This window comes from Aedes albopictus, chromosome 1, assembly GCF_035046485.1.
Source record: "Aedes albopictus strain Foshan chromosome 1, AalbF5, whole genome shotgun sequence".
NCBI lineage: Eukaryota > Metazoa > Arthropoda > Insecta > Diptera > Culicidae > Aedes > Aedes albopictus.
The window spans coordinates 88,510,229-88,536,524 of NC_085136.1; the positions used below are offsets into that span (position 1 = coordinate 88,510,229).

Genomic DNA, 26,296 nt, shown 5'->3' on the forward strand with positions numbered 1-26,296 from the left:
GATAAAGCCTATGTTATTTGAGTTTGATTTCTCGGAGATGCTGATCTTTTTAAATCAATTTGGCTGAAAAACTTGTAGGTATGACTCTAATAATTTGAGTGAACGGGAAATCGTGACCTTGAATTGACCATCAAAACTTTAAGTTTATATAGAGTATGATTTAAAGTTTGTATTGATAAAACTTTTGAATCTTGTCCTTTCGACTTCATGTCAATTAGTCGTGAAAAGCTACCACCTTTCTATGTGATCTAATAACTGATTTCGGGATTTTCAAAAACGAGGCGTAGAAATAAAATCCTATACAGACATTATCGATAAGATATGTGGAAACGGGACCAGACAACTCCTCCGAACCAGTGAAGACTACCGAGGAAAGAACTTTCCATTCAAAGATCTGTTTGTATCCCTCAAAATCACTAGAAATCAGGAAGAAACAAACCTGTGAATGTTCAACTGAAAAGAAAAAAAAGTACCATAATTGTGTCTTTCAACTCGGCAGTCATCCACTGTAGTTTGGAAAAAGTCAGCAATACACAGAGGATATCATGCGCCTACCGCAAGGTACATCGATTCCAACTCGAAAGAAACTTTCACTCGAAAAGAACTCTGGAGAGAGGGGGAGGGGGAGATGGAATACAACCAAAAAGTTATCAAAAACACGGAACAATTGCCGGCCAGACGAGGCTACACTTGAGACTTGTTTGTTGTTGGTGTTTTTGGTTTGTTTGTTTGTTTGACATGTTGCTTTCATCGATGGCAAATATAATGATCAAAAATATGGATTATTTGTTGCGCTTGCGAAAAAATAAACGGTATGGAAGTCGGGTTTTAAGCCATCCCGAAACGTGAATACATGTGTTGGAAAATTTATGGAAAAATGAGGAATAGAAACCGACACTACACCGGTGTTGTTGGTCTGTGTGGTGGGAAAATTTGGAATTTTGGACAACTGAAATTGAAATCGAACGTACACTAGACAAGAACGGAGTGGAACGGAAACTAGTTTTTGAAAAAAGTGGTGGACCTAACTTATAGTAACTAATGAAAACTATACAGGAAATATAATGAAAAAGGAGCTCATAGATATAGTCGACAAAAGACAAGACAGATTTCAAGAACTAAACGCAAAATGAGTAACGATAATTGTCGTATTTACACATTATTTCTACAAAGATCAACCTGCACATGTCAGTCCCAGATTACGTTATGAAATCCCTGGAGGTATTCCGGAAGGAATGCCCGGAGGTGTTCCGGAGGTATTCCAGAAAAAATCGCTGGAGGTATTCCGACAGGAATCCCTGAAAGGCATTCCGGAGAGTAATCCCTGAAAGGTATTCCGGAGAGGAATCCCTGAAAGGTATTCCGGAGAGGAATCCCTGAAAGGTATTCCGGAGAGGAATCCCTGAAAGGTATTCCGGAGAGGAATCCCTGAAAGGTATTCCGGAGAGGAATCCCTGAAAGGTATTCCCAAAGGAATTCCTGGAGGTATTCCCAAAGGAATCCCTGGAGGTATTCCCAAAGGAATCCCTGGAGGTATTCCCAAAGGAATCTCTGGAGATATTCCCAAAGGAATCGCTGGAGGTATTCCCAAAGGAATCCCTGGAGGTATTCCCAAAGGAATCGCTGGAGGTATTCCCAAAGGAATCCCTGGAGGTATTCCCAAAGGAATCCCTGGAGGTATTGCCAAAGGAATCGCTGGAGGTATTCCCAAAGGAATCGCTGGAGGTATTCCCAAAGGAATCCCTGGAGGTATTCCCAAAGGAATCCCTGGAGGTATTCCCAAAGGAATCCCTGGAGGTATTCCCAAAGGAATCCCTGGAGGTATTCCCAAAGGAATCCCTGGAGGTATTCCCAAAGGAATCCCTGGAGGTATTCCCAAAGGAATCCCTGGAGGTATTCCCAAAGGAATCCCTGGAGGTATTCCCAAAGGAATCCCTGGAGGTATTCCCAAAGGAATCCCTGGAGGTATTCCCAAAGGAATCCCTGGAGGTATTCCCAAAGGAATCCCTGGAGGTATTCCCAAAGGAATCCCTGGAGGTATTCCGACAGGAATCCCTGGAGGCATTCCCAAAGGAATCCCTGGAGGTATTCCCAAAGGAATCCCTGGAGGTATTCCCAAAGGAATCCCTGGAGGTATTCCCAAAGGAATCCCTGGAGGTATTCCCAAAGGAATCCCTGGAGGTATTCCCAAAGGAATCCCTGGAGGTATTCCCAAAGGAATCCCTGGAGGTATTCCCAAAGGAATCCCTGGAGGTATTCCCAAAGGAATCCCTGGAGGTATTCCCAAAGGAATCCCTGGAGGTATTCCCAAAGGAATCCCTGGAGGTATTCCCAAAGGAATCCCTGGAGGTATTCCCAAAGGAATCCCTGGAGGTATTCCCAAAGGAATCCCTGGAGGTATTCCCAAAGGAATCCCTGGAGGTATTCCCAAAGGAATCCCTGGAGGTATTCCCAAAGGAATCCCTGGAGGTATTCCCAAAGGAATCCCTGGAGGTATTCCCAAAGGAATCCCTGGAGGTATTCCCAAAGGAATCCCTGGAGGTATTCCCAAAGGAATCCCTGGAGGTATTCCCAAAGGAATCCCTGGAGGTATTCCCAAAGGAATCCCTGGAGGTATTCCCAAAGGAATCCCTGGAGGTATTCCCAAAGGAATCCCTGGAGGTATTCCCAAAGGAATCCCTGGAGGTATTCCCAAAGGAATCCCTGGAGGTATTCCCAAAGGAATCCCTGGAGGTATTCCCAAAGGAATCCCTGGAGGTATTCCGAAAGGAATCCCTGGAGGTATTCCGAGAGGATTCCCTGGAGGTATTCCGAAAGGAATCCCTGGAGGTATTCCGAAAGGAATCCCTGGAGGTATTCCGAAAGGAATCCCTGGAGGTATTCCGAAAGGAATCCCTGGAGGTATTCCGAAAGGAATCCCTGGAGGTATTCCGAAAGGAATCCCTGGAGGTATTCCGAAAGGAATCCCTGGAGGTATTCCGAAAGGAATCTCTGGAGGTATTCCGAAAGGAATCCCTGGAGGTATTCCGAAAGGAATCCCTGGAGGTATTCCGAAAGGAATCCCTGGAGGTATTCCGAAAGGAATCCCTGGAGGTATTCCGAAAGGAATCCCTGGAGGTATTCCGAAAGGAATCCCTGGAGGTATTCCGAAAGGAATCTCTGGAGGTATTCCGAAAGGAATCCCTGGAGGTATTCCGAAAGGAATCCCTGGAGGTATTCCGAAAGGAATCCCTGGAGGTATTCCGAAAGGAATCCCTGGAGGTATTCCGAAAGGAATCCCTGGAGGTATTCCGAAAGGAATCCCTGGAGGTATTCCGAAAGGAATCCCTGGAGGTATTCCGAAAGGAATCCCTGGAGGTATTCCGAAAGGAATCCCTGGAGGTATTCCGAAAGGAATCCCTGGAGGTATTCCGAAAGGAATCCCTGGAGGTATTCCGAAAGGAATCCCTGGAGGTATTCCGAAAGGAATCCCTGGAGGTATTCCGAAAGGAATCCCTGGAGGTATTCCGAAAGGAATCCCTGGAGGTATTCCGAAAGGAATCCCTGGAGGTATTCCGAAAGGAATCCCTGGAGGTATTCCGAAAGGAATCCCTGGAAGGTATCCCGAAAGGAATCCCTGGAGGTATTCCGACAGGAATCCCTGGAGGTATTCCGACAGGAATCCCTGGAGGTATTCCGACAGGAATCCCTGGAGGTATTCCGACAGGAATCCCTGGAGGTATTCCGACAGGAATCCCTGGAGGTATTCCGACAGGAATCCCTGGAGGTATTCCGACAGGAATCCCTGGAGGTATTCCGACAGGAATCCCTGGAGGTATTCCGACAGGAATCCCTGGAGGTATTCCGACAGGAATCCCTGGAGGTATTCCGACAGGAATCCCTGGAGGTATTCCGACAGGAATCCCTGGAGGTATTCCGACAGGAATCCCTGGAGGTATTCCGACAGGAATCCCTGGAGGTATTCCGACAGGAATCCCTGGAGGTATTCCGACAGGAATCCCTGGAGGTATTCCGACAGGAATCCCTGGAGGTATTCCGACAGGAATCCCTGGAGGTATTCCGACAGGAATCCCTGGAGGTATTCCGACAGGAATCCCTGGAGGTATTCCGACAGGAATCCCTGGAGGTATTCCGACAGGAATCCCTGGAGGTATTCCGACAGGAATCCCTGGAGGTATTCCGACAGGAATCCCTGGAGGTATTCCGACAGGAATCCCTGGAGGTATTCCGACAGGAATCCCTGGAGGTATTCTGACAGGAATCCCTGGAGGTATTCCGACAGGAATCCCTGGAGGTATTCCCAAAGGAATCCCTGGAGGTATTCCCAAAGGAATCCCTGGAGGTATTCCCAAAGGAATCCCTGGAGGTATTCTCAAAGGAATCCCTGGAGATATTCCCAAAGGAATCCCTGGAGGTATTCCGAAAGGAATCCCTGGAGGTATTCCGAGAGGATTCCCTGGAGGTATTCCCAAAGGAATCCCTGGAGGTATTCCGAAAGGAATCCCTGGAGGTATTCCGAAAGGAATCCCTGGAGGTATTCCCAAAGGAATCCCTGGAGGTATTCCCAAAGGAATCCCTGGAGGTATTCCGAAAGGAATCTCTGGAGGTATTCCGAAAGGAATCCCTGGAGGTATTCCGAAAGGAATCCCTGGAGGTATTCCGAAAGGAATCCCTGGAGGTATTCCGAAAGGAATCCCTGGAGGTATTCCGAAAGGAATCCCTGGAGGTATTCCGAAAGGAATCCCTGGAGGTATTCCGAAAGGAATCCCTGGAGGTATTCCGAAAGGAATCCCTGGAGGTATTCCGAAAGGAATCCCTGGAGGTATTCCGAAAGGAATCCCTGGAGGTATTCCGAAAGGAATCCCTGGAGGTATTCCGAAAGGAATCCCTGGAAGGTATCCCGAAAGGAATCCCTGGAGGTATTCCGACAGGAATCCCTGGAGGTATTCCGACAGGAATCCCTGGAGGTATTCCGACAGGAATCCCTGGAGGTATTCCGACAGGAATCCCTGAAGGTATTCCGACAGGAATCCCTGGAGGTATTCCGACAGGAATCCCTGGAGGTATTCCCAAAGGAATCCCTGGAGGTATTCCCAAAGGAATCCCAGGAGGTATTCCCAAAGGAATCCCTGGAGATATTCCTGGGACGTATTTCTAGGAGAATGCCTGAAGTTATTACTAGAAGAATTCCTAGAGCAATCACAGAAGGTATCCAAGAAGGATTATTGAGCCATTTTTCTAATATTCTAGAAATTACGGAGCTGACACACGCAAGATCGAAACACATACATATTTACAATTCTGTAATATACAGCTAAACTCACAATTCTCAGTTAAACCAAGAAACCCTCTGGGACTCTATTAAATGCCGAAGCTTAAAAATACTATCTATAAATTATCACAAAAAATAGAGGACAACAGTTATTATTCGGCATGAGTTAGATCCAACTGAACTAAACTAAACTAAGAAGGTTGTGAAAGGGACAACTAACCAAGAAAAAGTACAGTTCAGATTCTACAATAAATAAAAAAGTGACAGAAAAAAACGAAACAACATTACCTTGATTGTTAACGGCCTGCAGACTGTGGCAGTAACGTGCATGATCTACTATGCCGACGGCGCGAACGTTCGTTCGTTACGACCACCACAACAGTTGTACCCATCATTCATTATCGGGTCGGGTAGGGGGAACGACACCACCGGTAGAAAGCAGCCGCACCCACATGCATGCACACGCACACACACATACACAACATACGCATGTGACACGATGATGCGCAGGAACACACGCACACACAAACAGACCGCGCGGGCGCGCGAGCGATGAACAATGGCGCAGTGTTTCGGTGGTGGATTTGTGCCGCGATGTTGGGGGGTTGTGTTTGTGTGCGTAGAGTTGTTTGTTTTGTTTTTTTTTTTCGGTACGTGATGGAGGGTGAATGGGCGGGGCCACGCCAACCAATCAATCAATCGGAGTAGATAGCCAGAGATGGTTATGAAACATGAAACGAAATATTGGAAATATGATACAAAGGTAAGTGGTCGTAGGATTTTGAGTGATGTACAATGGTTCGCTTTTTGAACCAGGAACACGCAAGAAATTGGTAAAAATCGACAGGAACAGAAGGGAGAAGACAGAAAGGGAAGAGCTTGTTGAATAACAAGCGAAGAGGTAGACAACTTGAAAGGAAGTTGAAAGTTAGAAATGTGAGGATTTATATCACGCACGAAAAGACAACTTCGCAGAAAAGATACTAAGAACAGGTGCTGTGAGGTATTTGAGCGTGTTGTGGTGTGTTGAGCTTCAAATGTATTGGCTTTATCTCGTTTGATCTAAAGTCGTTAGATTTCTGATTTTTCTACAAATAAAAAACTAACGGAAAGCCGAATTCCGTTTATTGAGGTTAAAACGACTGTAATTTCCGAAAGACTGAGTTCAAACCGAGATAAAGCATAACATAACGCCTTGAGTAATGTTCCTAATGTATAATAATGTGTAACGTTTTCTTCAGAAACCCCCATCTCAAAACTGACAAAAACTGACCTTTTATACGGCTATGTTTTCCGTGCTCAAAGGACCGAGCTGCCCGCGGCTCGTCCGGACTTAGGGTCCGCTGGTTGCCGGCCTGCTGCTGGGCGGCAAGTTCCTCGCTCAACCTCTTGGCCAAGTCCATGGCCTCGTGACCGGAAACGGTATGGCACGATCCGATCGGAATCGGTTCCGAGGGCTTCATTTTACGGGTCTTTTTGGTGTGTTCCTTGCTACCGGAACCGCTCTTGGAGAACCCATCGGAAATAGACTGAAAAGGCAACGGAAAAGAAAGTTAGTGAGAGAAGTCGAAAACAGGAAACCCCAGAGAGAACTTACAGCATCCTTGGACAAGGTTTGACTGGAACCGTAGGAATTTTCCTCCTCGGTATCGTTTTCCTCGTCGATGCGGGAGGTGCTTTCCTCATCGCCACTCTGAAATGGATTGCGATAGTTCGTTGAGTCATACCTTACGGGACTTCCCACCCCAATCTTACCGCATTCTTCGACGTGACGGAATCATTCCGGCTGTGCGGCCTAAACCCAGGTCCCGGAGGCAAGTTCTTCTGAACGCAGCAGTTCACCCCGGGGCTGAAATGCAGCTCGACGTGGAAGCGTTCCTCGGAGAACGGATCTTTGGTCGGATCTTCGTACAGCATTATCACAATCTGCGACATGTAGTTCAGTTCGGACACCATGGATACGTACTCCATGGCTCGGCGCCACTGCTCGTCGGTCAAGATGTTCAACAGCCCTCCGTAGCGTAGCACCGTCAACAGGGAATGGACGTGACTCTCGCTGGTGAAGTACAACCGGGTACGGACGTGTCTTCCCGGGCTGGACACTCCATGGCTGTAGCGAGGATTTAGTCGGTTGACGCTCTCATCCCCGGCCTCCTCAATGTTTCGTTGCAAATCTGCACGGATCTTCTTCAACAGCGGCGTACAGATACCCTGTCCGATTGTCAGCTTTTCGTGTACGGTGAGACCGTACTCTTGTGGAATCACAATGTCCGCCAAATATTTGGCGTAGATGTACAGTTCTTCCGCCAGATCGAACTGAAGCGTGTGCTGGTTATGCTGCAGATCGTACTTAATGCAGTCGTAGATATCCGGAATCTTGGATATGTCGAAATTTTTGTTCTTTGTACAAAAATCCTTCTCGATCTTGCCCCACCGTCGGCCCATCAGCTCCCAGGTTTCCCCGTGATACAGCACTGCGTCCCTAGTTTTGAGATCATCTCGTTTCACGGCGACCACCCCAAGTAACGACTGTATCAACGAGTGTACGTGAGCACAACACTTGACCGGATTCTTCACGAAGTCCATCGCCAGATTGATGCTGATGGCATTGCCCGGGTTGATCGCGGCTCGATCCTCAACCGTGAACTCGCGATCGATCTGCATCAGTTCGTGGAGTCGCGACTTGGCCATGTTTTGATACTTACTCGAGTCGCAGTCGTTGTCCAGCAGACCATTTGTGTTGGCACTCTTCACCATCTGCACCAGAATTGGTGTTAGTTCTCCTTCCAGAGCGAGCAGTCCTTTGGCAAAGGCAGCCGCTGTCATCTGGACGCGGCCTTCGTCCGACGCGTAGATCTTCAAATCGTGCCTAAACGTGGAATGTAACCGTAGAAGACCTAGACCTTGCGCACCGGGAGCTTCCTTGCCATCGCGACTCTGCCCTCCGGGATACATACAGCGGAAGATCCGCCCGAGTTCCTCCGCCTGGATGCGACCTGCTGGCGTGAGTTCACCACCCCATTTCAGTATCAGAACCAGGGACGGTTCCTTCGGGGCATCTACTGTTCCACACGGATGCGAAGAAGATAGAATTACAAAAACGGAAAATAGGTATTAGAGATATTCACCACGCGTTGGCGTGAAACGGAGGAAACACAAAGAACTGACAAGCGAAAGTAGAAAGAGAGGCACATCATTCAAATTTTGAGTTGTTCGGAACGGACAGACACAGGTAGGAGGTAGTACTACATGAACAAAACGCAAATTACAACGTACTAGAATGGTGTTTACCATCGTCAGAACTCGATCCGCGAGGTCGTCCCTTCGGCTGGTACTTCATTTGCACCTTGCGATTGATTCCGGAAAAGTGGCCGTACCTTGAATAATCGAAAACAGTTAGATACTTATACTTCAGAATTACACTTTAAACATACATTTCCAGAACGCTCTTCAGCTGTTCCAGCTTGCTCTGCTTCTCTTCGATCTCCGAATCGGCAGCCTTGGTTTGAATCTCGGCAAGCAGCGACCTGGCGATATCCAGAATTTCCTGCAACTGCTTCGGCCGTTTCAGCTTGATATGTCCGTATTTGTAGCCGTCGTACTTTTCGAAAATTTCGAAAAACTTCTGATGCCTAACCTCGACCTTCATCTTCTGCTTGGGTGTACGGTCGCCATGTCGTATGATGGCCGTAACGCAACGCAATTCCATCATCTTTCCGAACGTTGTTGGAACAATCGGCGGATCATCCAGCTGAAACGGAACCGACCACGGTATGTGTAGCGTCGGCGCCAACTCCCGAAGGATCATGTTACCCAATATTTTCGCACTATCGTCGTAGTACTTGTTGGAATTTTTCACGAAACTAAACCCGTTCACATCACAGACAAACGATTTCCCATTGGCACGCAGCAGATCGAATCCGCACACGGTTTGCTTGAATGCCAGGCAAACCTTGCGCGAAATCAACTTTTCTGCGTTGCTCAAGATGACCGGATAGCGCACTTCCTTGCCATCGCTATCCCGCTCCACCTTCCCATCGAGCGCCGGGCTCTTCCTCGCTTCGGCATGGGCGTAATCCGGCCCTACCGTGTAAACCTTCACATCCGTTCCATCGGTCGGCATGAAGTCTTCGTAGATGAAAGACCCAGTTTTGCGCACCCGAGACTCCGGCGAATACACGCTACTTCGACTTCCAATCTACAACGAATTATGTATTCAATGACCTACGTCTACGCTAAAAATGGACTACTACCTTTCGGAACAGCCGTTGGCTGCCACCTCCAGCCGACGTTGGATAGTAGATGTAGATATTGTGATCCTCAGCCGATACAGGCTTTTCCACAAAGGGCTTGTTGAAAGTTATCCCATTCACCTCTACGTGATCTTCCGATTCTACTAGCTCGTGTTCTGCAATCAATGTTCAACCATTAAACCAAAACACAACCCTGCTTCACAATTGATCTTACGTTTCGGATCTGGCGAATCCCTGTCCAAGACCGCATACCGCGGAATCTCAATGCCCTCTTTTTCCAGAATGGAATACACGCGCCTTCGATCCTGTAAATGTAATCCAGAAAGCACAAGCAAGAATAAACTCCAATCTTTCAACCAATACAACAAGACAAAACAACAAAAAATCAACTGAAAGCAAACCGATCCTTACTACCTGTATATCGAACTGCATGTGCAAGTTGTTGATCACGTACGGTTGCCGTAGCTGGGCGTACTGGATGGCCTTCTCCAACGGGAACCCCTTCGAGTGGAACGATATCAAACAGTCACATAGGGGCCACTTCTCAACCGGTTCCTTCAGGATGATTTCCTCACTGAACACAATCATGCGGATGTACTCGAACTCCTGCAGCCGGGTCAGAATTTCCTTCATCGGTTTCGATTGGGACTTTTTGGCCATGGCACAGACGGCCACCACCACCTGTTTGTACGTGATGGACGAATCGTCCGAGTCCAGGCCATCCGTCGACTCGAGATCTCCCTGTAGAGGCAGACAAGATAAAGGATGTCATTAGTATTGGTATCAGATCCCAGAACATAGCAGTATTATTTATATGATACAAACTAAAACATGACTGGACAAGTGCAGTTTCCGTATTATGCAGGGACGAACCGACATTTTACAACTGATCTGGTACATTCAAATTGGGTTAAATAGAGTATAGGGGTAGGCGGGGCATTATGGACACCCTAAGGTTATTGCCAACTTTACCTGGCAAGATGTCAAAAAAGTTTAGTTTTTTGATACATGTATCCTTTTAATGTCTATTTAGCATCTATTGCATAAGAATGCTCACGAAGAAAAATGATTTATCCACTTCAAAAAATGTTACGAAAAATGTTAGTTTTTCATGACCGTCTTCAAGCATACGGGGCAGAATGGACACCCCCATGGGGCAATATGGACACCATGAGACTTTTACGAATTTCGTACATTATTTACACCTATAAAGTCATTTCATTACAAAACAACTATTTTGGTTGAATAATACGCCGAAGTAGTTCATTTTTGTTCAGTTAATTTAAATTCAGGCTGTTTTGGATAAAGCTTCGTTTTTGTCGGCATGTACAGCTGTGCCTAGAACAACTATTTTCCACTGCTGTCGTTTTTTGACCAATTTGTTTCACCCTATGTCTACTATAGGGCACTGCATGGAATTCTCTCCTTCTCTTTTACTCTTACAGAAATTTTGTAAACAACAAGGCCAAGAAACGTCAAAATCTTTTTTTTTTTTTTTTTTTTTGTAGAGTGACCAGGTGGAGCTGCATGACAGCTGATAGCAAAGCCTGGACCCTTTCCCAACTTTCCCCCTACTAGTACCAATACTCACGATGGACTAGACGATGTTGTCAACTTGAGCAAAGTGTGTAGTAATTAGTATTGGGTCGTAGTAGTTTTTAAAATTACTGTGTTTTAACTATTCCCATCGCACTAGTGTTTTGACCGAATGGAAGCTCCAAAGATGAAATGATAATTGAACAATATTTCAATAATCAAAAATCTCCGAGATCACTGGACAACATTCAGAGAGAAAAAAGCTGTACATGTTAACGCCTTCAAGGCACTATTCCTGAGAAATATTACAAAGAAGAGCAAAAAATTTGTCATAGCTAATGTTTACAGGTTTGATATTTTTGAAAATTATTCGGAGACAGCTGCCAGAGCTAGCGTTTTTAGCCGATATGGGCAACTAGTTTTCTGATAGCATCTCTAAACAATAAATCAAATAATAACCTAAGTTTTTTACAATACATTCTGAAAATTATTTCAAGCTGATTACCAATAGTGTCAATAACCGATGTTGGTCATTGACAGCACCAGCATCATCCCCAAATAACTCTCATATTAGTGTTAGGTAACACTTTTTGAGCTTCCATTCGATGTTGTAATGAAATCAGTCAAACCCTATACGTCGAAATATAGTCTATAATGTGTCAAATTGTGTTCTTAATTTCGTCTAGTCGTCTTCTGCATATCTGTGATTATCTAAGTCCGAAGTATTATAACATCCACCGTAACCCTTTAGATTGTCAACCGTCCTAAGTCCTAAAGAAACATGTAACAAAATTCCTGCTTTTTTGGTCAGTGTTATAATACCGTCTAGAATATAAAACAAAAAAGTTCAGTCAGCTGATTTTTGTGTCAAAAATTAAAATGATTAAGATTATTTGTCAACTTCTATATATTCATCCCTACAAAACCTATAAAAAGAAGAAATACAAATATAAACTCATTTCTAAAATCAGCAGTTTTGACTGATTAGGGTCCAGAATTTTCTAAAGGTAATAAATTTAATTGTTAACGTTACCTAATCTGTAAGGCTGTAAGTCAACTTATCCTAGCGTCCCCTGTCCTGTGTACTTTCGAATTCAAGTGATGAATGATGAGTGTAACGCAGAGACCTGCCCTACCCACTCTTTCGTTACGTTAAATTCAACAATTATTGTTAAATTTGAGAAAATTTAAAGAATGCAAAGATTAGGTCTATGCAAGCTGAATTATAACTTGTGATAAATGCACTACGGATACTCCTTTGGTTCCCATTAGCACTTACGGCCGATTCCTTCACTTGCGCTCAACTCGTAAACCAGATATATCTAGCTCAAAGTCCAAGCAGTGGAGAATAAACTGGCGCTAAAATGCTAATGGGTTAAGCCCTCCCATCGCGTCAAGATTGAATATCCAGGGGGAGGGAAGGCCAAGAAACGTCAAAATCCCATACAAAATCAAAACAATGCAGTGCCCTATAGTGAACATTTAACCGGAAATGTACCGAAATCGAAGAATTTGGTTGGTTTGTGATTTAGCTTATATTTTTCCCTTGTCGCTTCTTTCAAAAAGGTGAGTGTCCATTTTGCCCCGGCAGCAGAAGATATTTCCAAACTTGATTTTTGATATAATAAAGAAGAAAATATAAACATGTTAAGCATGTAGATTAAGGTGGCCCACACTTATATGAAAAACAAAAATTTCGAAGAATGTCAAGTCTTACTTCCTAAATCAGTTGTTTTGGACTCCCAGAAGGTACGTTCAAAATTTGAGCAAAATCAATTAAGCCTAAGGGGGCGCTCAAAACGCTTGAAGTTTGTATGGGAAAACTTGGCCAAATGTATGCAGAAATTTTAAGATTTCGAATTTTACCGCTAGGTGGCGCTGTAAGCGTTCAACATTCAAACCCTTTGGTATTTTTGTTGGTGACTATATACCAAACAACTTTGTCGAAGACCGTAAAGTGATCCAACGTATGTGAAAAAAGTTATACCCTAGGTAAAGTGAAGATTAACTTTATTGTTGTTTATCCAATACATGTAAAAGAATAATATCAATAATGAAATCTCAATACTTTGCCTCACTTTGCCTAGGGTATAACTTTTTTCATAGCCGTCGGATCACTTCGCGGTCTTCGACAAAGTTCTTTGGCATATAGTCCCCTACAAAAATACCAAAGGGTTTGATTACTGAACGCTTACAGCGCCACCTAGCGGCAAAATTCGAAAACATAAAATTTCTGCATACATTTGGCCAAGTTTTCCCATACAAACTTCAAGCGTTTTGAGCGCCCCCTTAGGCTCAACCGATTTTGCTCAAATTTTGAACGTAGCTTCTGGGAGTCCAAAACAACTGATTTAGGAAGTAAGGCTTGACATTTTTCGAATTTTTTTGTTTTTCATATAAGTGTGGGCCACCCTAATGTAGATACAGCAAAACTACTTGCATGTGTTCTAGAAATATTAGGTTTTAATCGACCTGCAATAAATTAATCACTAAATCTTATTTTAGATAGTGTGAAAATTATAATTTCCATGCACAAAAAAAAAACGGAGGACGCAACTTTTTCGTATAAAATCAAGTATAATTTTAATTTGGAATGTTTCTTTCCTGAAACTACGTTTTAGACAAATGGACTATATTCTCCATTCATTAAAAGTTCAAAAAAGTTCGCATATTTCAAAATATTGAGGGTGTCCATTCTGCCCCGGGTGTCCATAATGCCCCGCCTACCCCTATTAACGATTAATAACAGATAACAGAAAACTAACGAAGGCCCGACTCAATTATCAACCCGAACGATCGAGCAACTTTGTTTTTCATATCATTAGCTTATTGTGTTAGGGTACCTTTATTGGTGTTTCTTCTGGAGATTGCTCCAGGATGTCCATGTTCCAGGAACTTCCTTCTGAAGATTTTAACAGAACTTTTATCCTAGATTTCCATCCAGGAATTTAACCTTTCGATTATTACGAAAACTGCAATCTTCGATTGCTTCAGTACCTCCTGCTAGGGATTCCACCTTGCCTTCTGTGGATTCCTCCATATTCCCTAACGGATTTCTTCTGAGATTTTCTTTAAGAAATGCTTTCTAACATTCCTTTAGGGCATTTAAGAGTTAACTGTATCAGGAATTTACGGAACATTAATTCAGTCTGAAATCCAGAGATTCAATCTAAAAAAATTTCCAAGAATTCCTAAAAGAAAATCCATTAACCCTGTAGGTTTCCCACAAGCAGATCTTAGAGAATTACTTGAAAGAACTCCTGTAGTATTCATAGAATAAACTTCTGAAGGATTTCCGCAAGGAACTCCAGGAAGATTTTCAGTAGAGCTTCAGGAGAATTCCCAGAATTAACTTCTGGAAAATGTTTATAAGGAACACCTGGAGGGCTCCAAAAACCAACTCCTGGATAATTCCTAAAAACCACTCCTCGAGGACACCCAGAAGTAGCTCCAGGAGGACTCCTAGAATACATTCTTGGAGGATTCCCAGAAGGAACTCTTGCAAGAAACGCAGTGAGAAATACTGGAGGAAATCCCAAGACAAATAAAGATAGAATCTAGCGAAATTGCTTGGAAGTATTTAATATCAAAGTTCCAGATGGACACATTTTTATATGGAAATAAGTGCCTTTATATTTATTTGAATCTGAAAAGTCGATATAACCGTTTTCATGGATGATGATTTATATTTCTAGCCAAAATTCTAGTTATTTTAAGATAGCAGGCAAAATTCCATAACAATTGAATCGCTAGAAAAAGATATTTTGATCCCTAAACATGATTATTTTGTATGGAAAACGGCTCTGTCTTTATATTTATTTCTCACACTGTATGCGTTACTCTTGCTTTAAACGAAAATAGACAGGATACATGAATTAAAGTTTCTTAATTTCCCAGATGCACCCAGCAGTCACAAAAATGTGGTTAAAACCGTTTGTGCTACTTATCCCCGAATGCCGGTTCCACGAATGGAATGACCCGCATGCCATTTTCTTCGAATGCCAGTTCTCCTAATGTTCGGCAAACTTGTAGATAAGTGTTTTTCCTACAATTATCACCAAGGAGGACGCCATATCCTAGCTCTCATATATACGGCATGGGAGCGCTAGTAACACGAAACAGTATCAAATTAGGCAGGGAATCATAATACCTTCGCTTTTTGCACCATTTCATTGCAGAAATGGAGAATTGACCTTCTCACCATACTAAAATTTAGCTCATTACTACAAATCTAGTACTACACCGAACGTGCCCCATTACAGATGGGAAATAAATTCAATTTGATTGTGTATCCGAACTTATTGAACACCGTGTAAGGTATATGTCACGGACAACCTTCGGAAAATGCCAATTGATATTCACCATGAATATCACTGGCATTTTTCGAAGGTAGCCCTTGACATTTATTTTAAACATTCGAAAAAGATCGGGTTTTCCGTAACTTTCTTGCAGATCTGGCCTAACCGCATAAGTTTTTCATATACCATAATCTCAGGTTGAGCTTCTAAAATGAGCTCGATGTAGTTGAAATTAGATATGTCGAATTGGTATTTTCAGCACTGGTCACTGGACACATAAATTTCTTTGCATTAGTCGACCGAAACTCATAAAAAATGTCCAAAAAGGACATCTCTGCATGTCTGCAAGCTCAATTATTGTCATATTGTAGATTAATAGCATTCATTCATGCTTATGTACACATAGTTTCTGTAGTTTACAGAAAATTTGACCCACGATACTCACCATGTAAAATAATTTCACCCCATATTACCCTAATATTGATAAAGTTCATGTAAAAAAAAATATATATCAAAAACATTACAATAGCGTGAACCAAGAAAATTTGGCGAAATTTTCAAGTTTCTGAATTAAGTGGGTCTTTGTTTCTGTCATACCCAAGCAACCTTTCCAGTCTTATCAGAAACCGTAGTATTCTTCAATAACCAAATACTTTCCGACACATTTTACCAATTTTTGCACGTAGTTTTATTGACATTAAAAAAACTCCTTCACATAGTATATAAGAAACCCCAGTGATTCAAACCTTGGACGCCTCCGATCTGAAACAGGAGCTCGTCGTTCTTACCAGTGACGCCATCGCAGCACTTGAAGTGAAGGATGATATAAGCTCAAACGGATCTTCGTATTGCATATTGATCCAACATTAGGAGAGGGAAAGTATGACGTCACACGAAACTGTTCTTGACACAATTGCAGGGCTGGTAGCAGGAACAGAGGGTCAAAATAGTTATTTTAGTGACCAAAATCTCTGAAATAGTGACCAAATAGTGACTTTCAGATAGCAAAAAGTGGCTAAATAGTGACTTTTGGTACAAAAATATGCTTAGTGAGGAAACATTGTAGTACCGCATAATGAAAATGTTCAAGAAAAGCTTTCATCTTCCATTCCTAAAATTGTACAAAGCTGCATGTATTTACAATTTTATAGAATACTAGCTGTCCCGGCAAACTTTGTTTTGCCAAGCTGTGGTGGTTTGACAACTGTTTTGGTAATTGCGGCACAGCACTCTAGATTGGTTTCATTTCGATCTTGTTGATTTTCTTCCCAGTTCATATAAAATCAGTACTTTATCAATTTTCTTACTTTCTAGGTTGATTTTCGAAATTTTTAATACTTATAAACACAGCCACCATTAATACGAATAGAACCATGCAAGAGTCATTCTGATCGGCTCACCCGTTCGTGAGTTTTGTTGCCTCAAAGGGACTTCGAACTCATTTTTATATATATAGATATTGTGCAGAACTAGATGAGCATGGCATGAAAATTCTGTCAAGAAATAATAAATAAATTATGAAACTCTTGGAAAACTTGTTGGATGTTTTCTGTCATGAATTTCACCTTGATGGAAACTTAGATAGACAAATTCTCTCAAAATAAAATAAAATGAATAACAGAAAGTAATTCAGTAATTTTGATGTAATACTTGAAATATTTCTCTACGTACCCCCTTGGAAATTTTTAGAAGAATTACAAGAAGAAAACAACGGTTTTTTTGAATAGCCTATGAAAATGTAATAGAACTCTTAATTTCTTCAAAATGTTCCATATTTACTAATTTATTTGAATTGTCTCATAGTTTCTGGTTAAATTTTCATAATATGTAGTTACAAGCATTCTGGGAGAAGTTAATTTTATTTGGGAACTTAAAATAATGACCAAGCCACTAAATAGCGACTTGCTATTAGGCCTGCACTCTCACCGACGCACCATGGGGCGGCCCCATACAAAATATGTTTGTGTTGGTTTATAAAACTCTCCAAACTTTATGAAACTCACTCTTCCAATATATATAAAACTTGTTTCGATACACACGTACAGTGATTGGATTCCACAAACACATTATATCTTCATTAAATTCATTAAATTCGTTCGTGTCTTCAGCTAAGTTGTACATATAGCTAATGGCTTTCAAATATTAGAAAGTGTGTTAGTGACCACTTCATTACGCCAGCTTTTATGTAAAATTAGTCTAACGACGCCTAATTGGTGGACATTTTGGTAAGCAAATTCTGGCAGGAATTACCGGAACAATAATTGGAGAAATTCATGAAGTAATTTCTGGAAGAATAGTAAAAAGAATTCCAGTGTTCTGGAAGTCCGCGAGGATGTCGATTACTACAAAAAAGACCTCATTGCGTTATTGAACTAAACAATTTATTTAATCGGACAGAACAACTATACTTCACTTGGTCTTGCGCAGAACCGATCGCAGCATTACTGCGTATTTCTAACTAGCTTACTAGTTAACATAACCATTTCAACTGGTAGCGCGATAACGATCGGGAAGCAATCGGCAGCTGGGCTGTAACCGATGATCGAATGCGGCAAAAAACTGTATTTTGTTAGAATGCCCAACAGAGTGACAACGTGCAAGGATGGCCCTCTAATCGATTATTTACTACTAACTCACACAAAATCCTTGAAGAAATTCTTGAGAGAAGCCTTTGAAGAGTTTCTGAAGGAAATTTTAAGGAATTACTGCTGTAATCTTGCTGACGGAATTTTTAAAGAAAACTCAGAAGGAATCCCTAGAAGAGTTTCTGAAGTTCCCTGAGGGGAGTACCTAAAGGGAGTACCTGAAGGGAGAAATTTATTTTGGATTCCTTAAAGGAATGTAAAAATTAATTGATGAAGGAAAAAATCTTCGAAGAAATTCAGGAGAAATCCCTGAGAAAATTCGCGGAGGAATTGCTGAAGGATTCCTTAGAAGATTATTTGGAATTTTAGTAGAAGAAAGATGAAAGAATCTTTAGAGCATTTCCTGTAGGAATCATCCTTAAGGTGAAACATCAAGAAATCCCATTGCAATTTTCCATACAAACTTTAGGGGCACAAATCTGACGAACGAAGCATTGAACCAAGCTGCACTTGATTTTCCTGGCTTTGCTCACTTGCAAAAAAAGGCTGCTTTTCCAAATCGAAAGCATTTGTTTACGATTTTTCAAGATCGGTGCTCTTGAAAACATGAGTAGGGTACCAAGTCGGCCATTGTGGCAGCCATGTTTGTATTCTCTGAAGTTTCTCCTTAACATATCAAAAAGCTCGTAGCAGTGAAATTGCGCATCGAAATTTTACATTATTCGTAAACTTCAACAATTCTGATCAATTGCTGCTGACTGTAGGTGATCTGGATCATGGGATGAAAGAATGAAAAATACCCAATAGCATCACAGCGGTGAAATACCGTACCACGCTATCCACTATTTGAGATCAGGGATGGGAAATGTCATAAAAATGTAATTTTGTTGTTTTCTAATTTCTCTATCCCTAGTAAGGGACCGTCCATAAATGACGTAGCATTTTTTGGCTAAAATTCTTAGTCATTTATGGACGACCCCTAAAGGGCGCATCTATTCACGCTAAAATTGGGAATTTTCAACCCCCCTCCCTCCTTCGTACGGGTTTTTCCTATACTTAATACATTGCTTGTCACACTTTCACAGACCCCCCCCCCTCCTCCCTAGGACCGTGACGTACTTTATGGATGGCCCTAAATATGTTAATCGACTATAACATTAATTTTCCATAAATACCATTATGGATTGGTGATGTCAACGGACGGAAATTAACACCGGCAGTGGTAGAAATTGGAAAATGTCATGACATTTCTTTTTCGTGCAATTTCGCGACATTTACCATCCCATCCCTGTTTGAGAGTCATTATCTTTCTGTACAAATTTGCGGAAGACATGAACTTTCTTGGTGCTTCATAAATTAAATTCTCTCAAAAATTGGGTACTTTCTAAATACAATAGCGCTATGTTCGAAAATTTACGAGGAATCCACCTCTTCAAGACCGCAGAGCGATCTGACGCTTGTGAAAAATGTTACTGACTGAAAACGGAAATGCTAGGCAACGCTGTTTAACATGCAAGAAACAACAATAAATATTAAAATCTTGACATTTTTTTCAATCGGGTATGACTCCATAACATCATATAACGTAAATCGTATAAAAATTAAGAACGATTGCGCTGAAATATTGCACGGTTGATATTGGAACAAAATGGAATTATATACCTAGGTACACAGGAACGAGAACTTTTCATTTTCTCCCCATATAAGCATGCACCAGAATAGGTGTGTAGGTTTGATTATCAGAATTAGGGGGAGATGTAAATTATGGTCCAAATTAAAACATAATTGAAAAAAAAATACAAAAAAATCGTCCACAAGGAACTTTTAGGGTCGTTATTTCATTCATCGTTCAAGAACTCATCAATCAACAATGAACCTGTAGAAATGTGTCATCGGAAAGATCGATCGTCTGTTTATACGCTATAAATTAATCAATGTATACCACCATCAATATTGTCGTACATTCATACATTCGTCACAGTAGCAGATGTAGTCCTCGTCGTCTTCTCCTTCATCGTAGTAACAACAGCGGTCACCGCCGGCGTCGCCTTCACCGTGCTCCCCGTGACCATGGGAAAATTCTAATTCACCATCCGCACCGCCGCCGCCCCCATGATCATCTGGCGCACCAGCATCACCACCGGCTTCACCGGCTATGGCCGGCCTGTTGCGCCGATGTTTACGTCTAGGGCGCTTCAATCGCCACCAATCTCTCAGCCATGACCATTCCATTTTTTCTTCGTTGGCGTTGTGCTTGTTCTTCTCGTGTTTTTTCTTCTTTTCAATTAAGCCGGTTGTCTTAGGTCACTCCACGCTTTGTTCTTTGCGAGACCGTCCCCCCCCAAAGGCACGTGACACACACACTCAATTAATCACACTCACCGTTTGTCACAGGCACTTTCATTAGGATCGATTGCTTTGTTGATTTATGACACATTTCCGACGTCATCACAGAGTACTAGCAGTTATTGAATGAAATGCTTGTGCCCGATGTAGAATCATCTTACAACTTCCTCAGTCCAGCATATGCTCTGTCTCTTAAATTTCATCATACAGTTTCGATTAGTATGTATTGATCAAGCCTTTGCGTTACCCAGTTTGAACTGGAAGCATAGGCGGCTGTTGGGAAACTGGTTTCCGATATTTTTAGGTCAATATTGGCCAATGTGAACGCATGCAAATTAATTAGAAGACCTACACAAACATCCGCTTCTATACTCGCTCTTTTTTTTTTTGGTGTAGTGCTGTACGTATTTATGGATGATAGGTACAAGGTTTATGGATGAATAATTTGGTAATCACGGTTCCCATCGAAGGTGCAAAGTGATTGATTTACTTCCTCCGGTTGAGAGTTTGAAGTGTCGAAAAAAAAATGCCTGCAATGATCTTGCCTAATTTTAGCTAGGAACATAGCCCAAGGTTCCCTATTCATTGAACCCTCCCAACGCATGACAAATCTACTATGTTACTCCATATAAAATCAACAATTTAGGCCCTAATAAACTAGAAGAAGTCGAGCCAGTAGTTACAAATACATTTAGCTTGACACTGCTAAAGTTTTACACTGTTTTCAATCAACGTTAAAATTTAAAAATAAAGTTTTTTTTAGAAAAAAAAGCAAACACGAATATACTGCAATTGCTGAACCGCATGTAAGCATGGATCGGAACGATACGCAGAGGTTTTATGCAAGTGTCAATGGTGTGCTATACAAAACTGCGCCGTTCGTGGACAGTCGCGAGCGGACTGAATGCACGTGATGGAAGAAGTCTTAGGAACCTTAAACCCTCTGGAGTAGTGTTTATATTTTTCTACGCCGCCGAACAAAATTTCCCACGCCGATGAGAAAACAACAAAAAAATTTTTTCTCGCCAGCACTTTACGAACCACCTTCTTCTAGTTCTTAATCTATATGGCTCGACGTTCGCATTGGAACTTGGCCTGCCTCTCTTCAACTTAGTGTTCTTAGAGTATTTCCACAGTTATTAATTGAAGGGCTTTCTTTGCCTGCAATTGCATGAAATTGTACATTGTGTGGCAAGCACAATGATACACTATGCCCAGGAAATCTAAAAAAAAATTCTCGATTGGAACGGGAATCGAACCTACCGTCTCCGGATTGGCGATTCATGGCCTTAACCAGTAAGCTAACTGGAGACCCCACCTGTTTAAACCAGATAGCAATAATAATGGTAATTTTTAGACAAGTTTACAGTTTGTACTTTTTTTCCTGTGCGTATTGCGTATTTTTCTGTAGATCGTTTTGAGAATCTTCTGCTATATTTTTTTATGATTTCTATTAATGATTTCATACTGCAATACTTTGAAGATCCTCGTTAGTACTAAACGAGTCTTTTTTTTTGTAAACTTTAACGGATGATTAACAAAATTCCTTGCTGTATTCTCATGAGGTCCACAAACACATCTCGGCATATCTCTTGAAGGAATACATACAGGGTGTTAGGTTCGTGAGTGCAAACTTTTTAAAAGGTGATAGAGGACCATAAACGGTGAATAAAATTGTTCTACGCACATGTCCAAATACCGTTACGTAGTTATTGAAATTTGTTTTTCGGCTGTGCAGTCTTGAATGAAAGCGTTGATTCTACTTAATCTTCGGAACGGGCGAAGATTAAGTAGAATCAACGCTTTCATTCAAGACTGCACAGCCGAAAAACAAATTTCGTAATACCAACAGTCGTTCCCAACAGTTTGTAGTTATTGAACTTTCCATGTTTTTGATTATATTGCCTTAACTGGCCATAACTTCAAAATGGTCGATCTTATCGCAGTTTTTTCACCCTTATTCGAAACATTATTGAATTTTCTATCAAATGGCATCTTTAAATCAATTGGTTTAGTTAAATAATTAGGTTTTTTAGTGCAAATAACTCAAAAGTAGTGTGTTTTAATTTGTTTTTGTCAATTATCTGTTAAAAATGCATAATAATTTAAAATTCTTTCTTAGGCAAAGTTGTGGCCCCTGTTCCACTCTACAATTTGTTCTTTGACACCCAACTTCTAGCTCGTATCGTTTTCTTGCAATTTTGATTTAAATGTGCGGCGCAGTGCGCAAAAAAGAGCTTACCTTGACAGTTGCAAATTTATGATCTGAAATGCGATGTTTAAATCGAAATTGCAAGAAAACGATAAGAGATAGAACTTTGATGTCAACGAACGTATTGTAAAGTGGAATAGGGACCACAACTTTGCCTAAGAAAGAATTTTAAATGACTACGCATTTTTTAAAGATAATTGACAAAAACAAAATAAAACACACTTCTTTTGAGCTATTTGCTCTAGAAAACTTAGTTATTTAACTAAACCAATCGATTCAAACATGCCATTTGATAGAAAATTAAATAATCTTTCGAATAAGGGTGAAAAAACTGCGATAAGTTTGACCATTTTAAAGTTATTGACAGTTAAGGCAATGTAATCAAAAACATGGAAAGTTCAATAACTACGTAACGGTATTTGAACATGTGCGTAGAACAATTTTATTCACCGTTTATGGTCCTCTATCACCTTTTAAAAAGTTTGCACTCACGAACCTAACACCCTGTATATTCCATGAAATGTTCTTCCAAAATTGCTCCTCTAGAGGAACCTCAAAAAATTTCACCTAGAATTCTTCTAGACAACCTTCCATGCTTAAGAAATTCTTCCATGAATTATTTCCGAAATTTCTCCGGGGATTCTTTCAGAAAACCATCCACGAATTCCAAACATTCTAACAGCGTCTTATTTTCAAAAAAAAATCAAAAGTTCACAATTCTTTCAGAAATTCCTTCAGGGTTTTCTTGAAAAAAAAAACATTTTCCGAATATTTTTTCGTGGTGCTTTAAGTTCCTTCATATTTTTTCATTTCTATAGAAACCCCTCCTAACATGGTCCCATTTATTCCTTAGAAATTCCATAAATTAGGTCACGCAAAAAAAGGTTAATTTTGAACTCCCTCCCTCGTATGGCACACTTTTTGTATGGGACCTCCACTGAAAATTCGTGTACCTACTCCCTCCTCGAAGCGAAACGTAATATATTGATGTTTCCCTTTCAGAAATAACTCCAGGAATTCCATTTCCGAAGTAATCCGAGGGTTCGTGCAGGAACTTCTCCATTATTAATTGCTTTGAAAATTCTTTCAGGGCTTTTTCAATAAATTTTTTTACGGAATATTTCCAGGAAATTCTTAAGAGTCCTGGAATCTTTCATGATTTTATATAGAGATTCCAGCAGATATTCTTCCAGAGATTCCAGATGTCTCAGAATGATACCTTTAGGAGTTTTAACTCGGATTCTTAGAAAGTTTTTCATAAATTTCTTTGGAAATTTCTCATGAGATTTGTCTAGGAATCTTTACAGAAGCTTAATAGTTTCATTAGACGTTAAAAGATTCTTTTAAAAATAAATTCACGAAATTATTTCAGAAAATCTTCCTTGAATTTTGGTAAGATTTCTTCAGGATTTTTTCTCAATTTTTATTAATTAACCAAGGGTTTCTGAGGGAGCAAGTATTTCAGAATTCCTTCAAGTATTTCAGAATTCCTTCAAGAATTCCCTGAATTTCTTTCATATAATCCTCCTGGGGGATTCGAGACTCCTTCGGTAGTTTAAGGATTTCTTCATGAATGTCAGCAAAAGAAAACTTAAGATTTTTTTTTTAATTTTCAGCGTTTTTTTGGATATTTTCCTTAAAGTTCCTCCAGGAATCTCTTGGAAAATTTCGCCAGGTTCTACCGAAAAAAAAAATAAGTTTCTTTTTGGAATTCCTTCTGCGATTTCTTCAGAAATATACCTTGGAATTTCTTTCCTCCAAGAATTCTTTCAGATATTTCTCCACAGATTTTTACGGAAGCATGTTATAAAAACACAAAAAAAAATATCGATGTGATTCTTCAAGGGAAATTTCTTAAGAAATTACATTTCCTGAAGAAGATTCTTGAACAAGTTTCAGGGATCCGTTTCGGAATATCGGATTTGTTTAGGAATATCTCCAGGGATTTCTACAGGAATTAGATAGAGAATTTCCAAAATACTTTCCATGATTCTTACAGAAATTTGTTCATGGATTCCATCTAAAACTTATTCAGGAGTATCCCCAAAGACTCCTTCAGTAGTTTAAGCATTTCTTCATAAATGTCAGCAAGAGAAAACCTCAGATTTTTTTTTTGAATTATCGGAATTTGCAGCGAATTATTTGGATATTCTTCTAAAAGTTCCTCCAGGAATCTCTTGGAAAATTTCTTCAGTTGCTACCGATGAAATATTTAGAATCTTTCTTTTTGGAATTCTTTCTGCGATTCCTTCAGAAATATCTCCTGGGATTCCTTTAGAGATTTCTCCAGGAATTCTTTCAGATATTTCTCCACAGATTTTTACGGAAGTATGTTATAAAAACATAAAAAAATATTGATGTGATTCTTCAAGGGTAACTTTAAGAAATTTCTTAAGAAATGATTAAAAATTTCCTGTAGAAGATTTCTGAACAAATTTCACTGAAGCAATTTCAGAAACATTCGTTAAAGGGGTTCTTGGAGGAATCCCTGGGCAATGCCTGGAGGAAATCCTTGAGATCGATTCAGAGGAATTTTAAGATGAATTGTATGAGAAACTTTTGGATAAACTTGAAAAAAAACCTGTAGAAGTTTCTGAGAAAATGCCGGAGGGATTTCTGAAGGACATACCTAACGAATTCTTTCGGGAAACCGTGCTAAAACGGCACTGGAGGAATTCTTGAAAAGATTTCTTGCAAAGTGTTTGAAAGTTATCAATGGATAAATATCCCTGAAACAATTTGCCTAGAGGAATTTTCAGAGCAAATTTAAATTAAATGGAAAAAAAAATCTTGAAAGAATCTCCAAAACAAATGTCTGAAAAATGTCTGGAAAACTGCAGAATGCTGTGCAGTTATTCCAAGAAGATTTTCTTGGGATATTCCTGGAGAGTAAATTCTGAAGTGATTTCTGAAGGAACTCCCAAAAGAATCTCTGAAGGATCCATAGAAAAAATTCTAAAAAAATCCCTAATGAAAAGTTTATAGAGAGAAGTTTACGATCCAAGCCATGGAGGAACATCCAGAAAAAAATATTGAAAATTTTTTGAAGGAATTCCTGAAAAGAACATAAGGAAAAATATAAAGAATTTCATTATGACATCGTACACAAATTGCGTAACGCTTTAGGGGGAGGGGGAGTGTCGCGTAATACCTAGCTCTGATTTGACCACAACAGCACTATTCTAAAATGAGTTTTAGATTTAGATTTACGAGAGACGTGCAACTTTTTTAATTAAATTTCTACCTAGACGAATTCTTTATAAATTTCCTGGTGCACGTACTCTGGGAATTTCTGCAGGGATTCCCCTTAAAAATCATCCAAGGGTTCTTTCAGAAATGGCTCTAAAGATTACTCCAGAAATTCTTCCAGAGATTCCTCCATGAGCATTTCTAGAGATTCCTCCAGGCATTTCTCTGGGATATCCTCTAGGGATTTCTCCAAGAATTTCAGCAGGGCTCAACTCGAGAATTTCTTCTGTGATTCTTTCTGGATTAACTGATTTAAAAAAATCCTCCAAAGATTCTCCGTGGAACTCTTCTTAGGATTCCTTCAGAAATTTCTCCTTGTATTTTTTTTTAACTACTTGAGGAATTAATTCAGTACTTCCTTCAGGAACTGTTTTTGGATTCCATTAGGAAATCCTCTTGAAATTGCTTCCGGGATTCCTTCTGGAGTTTCTCCAGGAACTCTTGTAAGGATTCCTCTAGAATTTCTCCAAGAAATTCATCTGCGATTTCTTCAGGAATTTTACCAGGTATCACTCAACGAATTCATTAAGAGATTCATCCACGAA

At 40.7% G+C, this 26,296-nt stretch overlaps 1 protein-coding gene across 15 annotated transcripts in view; it reads right to left on the bottom strand.

Moving 5' to 3' along the window:
* The window catches only part of LOC134283950 (inositol hexakisphosphate and diphosphoinositol-pentakisphosphate kinase-like), a 78,902-nt gene that overhangs the window by 23,086 nt on the left and 29,520 nt on the right, over nucleotides 1–26,296 (bottom strand). For 3 of the 15 annotated variants that reach the window (XM_062844973.1, XM_062844983.1, XM_062844977.1), the window contains exons 2-11: nucleotides 19,907–20,481; nucleotides 9,937–10,266; nucleotides 9,740–9,830; nucleotides 9,526–9,680; nucleotides 8,707–9,470; nucleotides 8,549–8,649; nucleotides 7,028–8,334; nucleotides 6,870–6,965; nucleotides 6,546–6,801; nucleotides 5,561–5,605 (exon numbers count right to left, since the gene is read on the bottom strand). In XM_062844973.1, the coding sequence (XP_062700957.1) occupies nucleotides 5,561–5,605; nucleotides 6,546–6,801; nucleotides 6,870–6,965; nucleotides 7,028–8,334; nucleotides 8,549–8,649; nucleotides 8,707–9,470; nucleotides 9,526–9,680; nucleotides 9,740–9,830; nucleotides 9,937–10,266; nucleotides 19,907–20,176 (3,415 nt within the window). In that variant the 5' untranslated portion in view covers nucleotides 20,177–20,481. Of the gene's footprint in view, nucleotides 1–5,560; nucleotides 5,606–6,545; nucleotides 6,802–6,869; nucleotides 6,966–7,027; nucleotides 8,335–8,548; nucleotides 8,650–8,706; nucleotides 9,471–9,525; nucleotides 9,681–9,739; nucleotides 9,831–9,936; nucleotides 10,267–19,906; nucleotides 20,482–26,296 lie in introns of those variants that run through there. The other 12 variants (XM_062844987.1, XM_062844980.1, XM_062844986.1 and 9 more) reach the window with 9 other exon arrangements.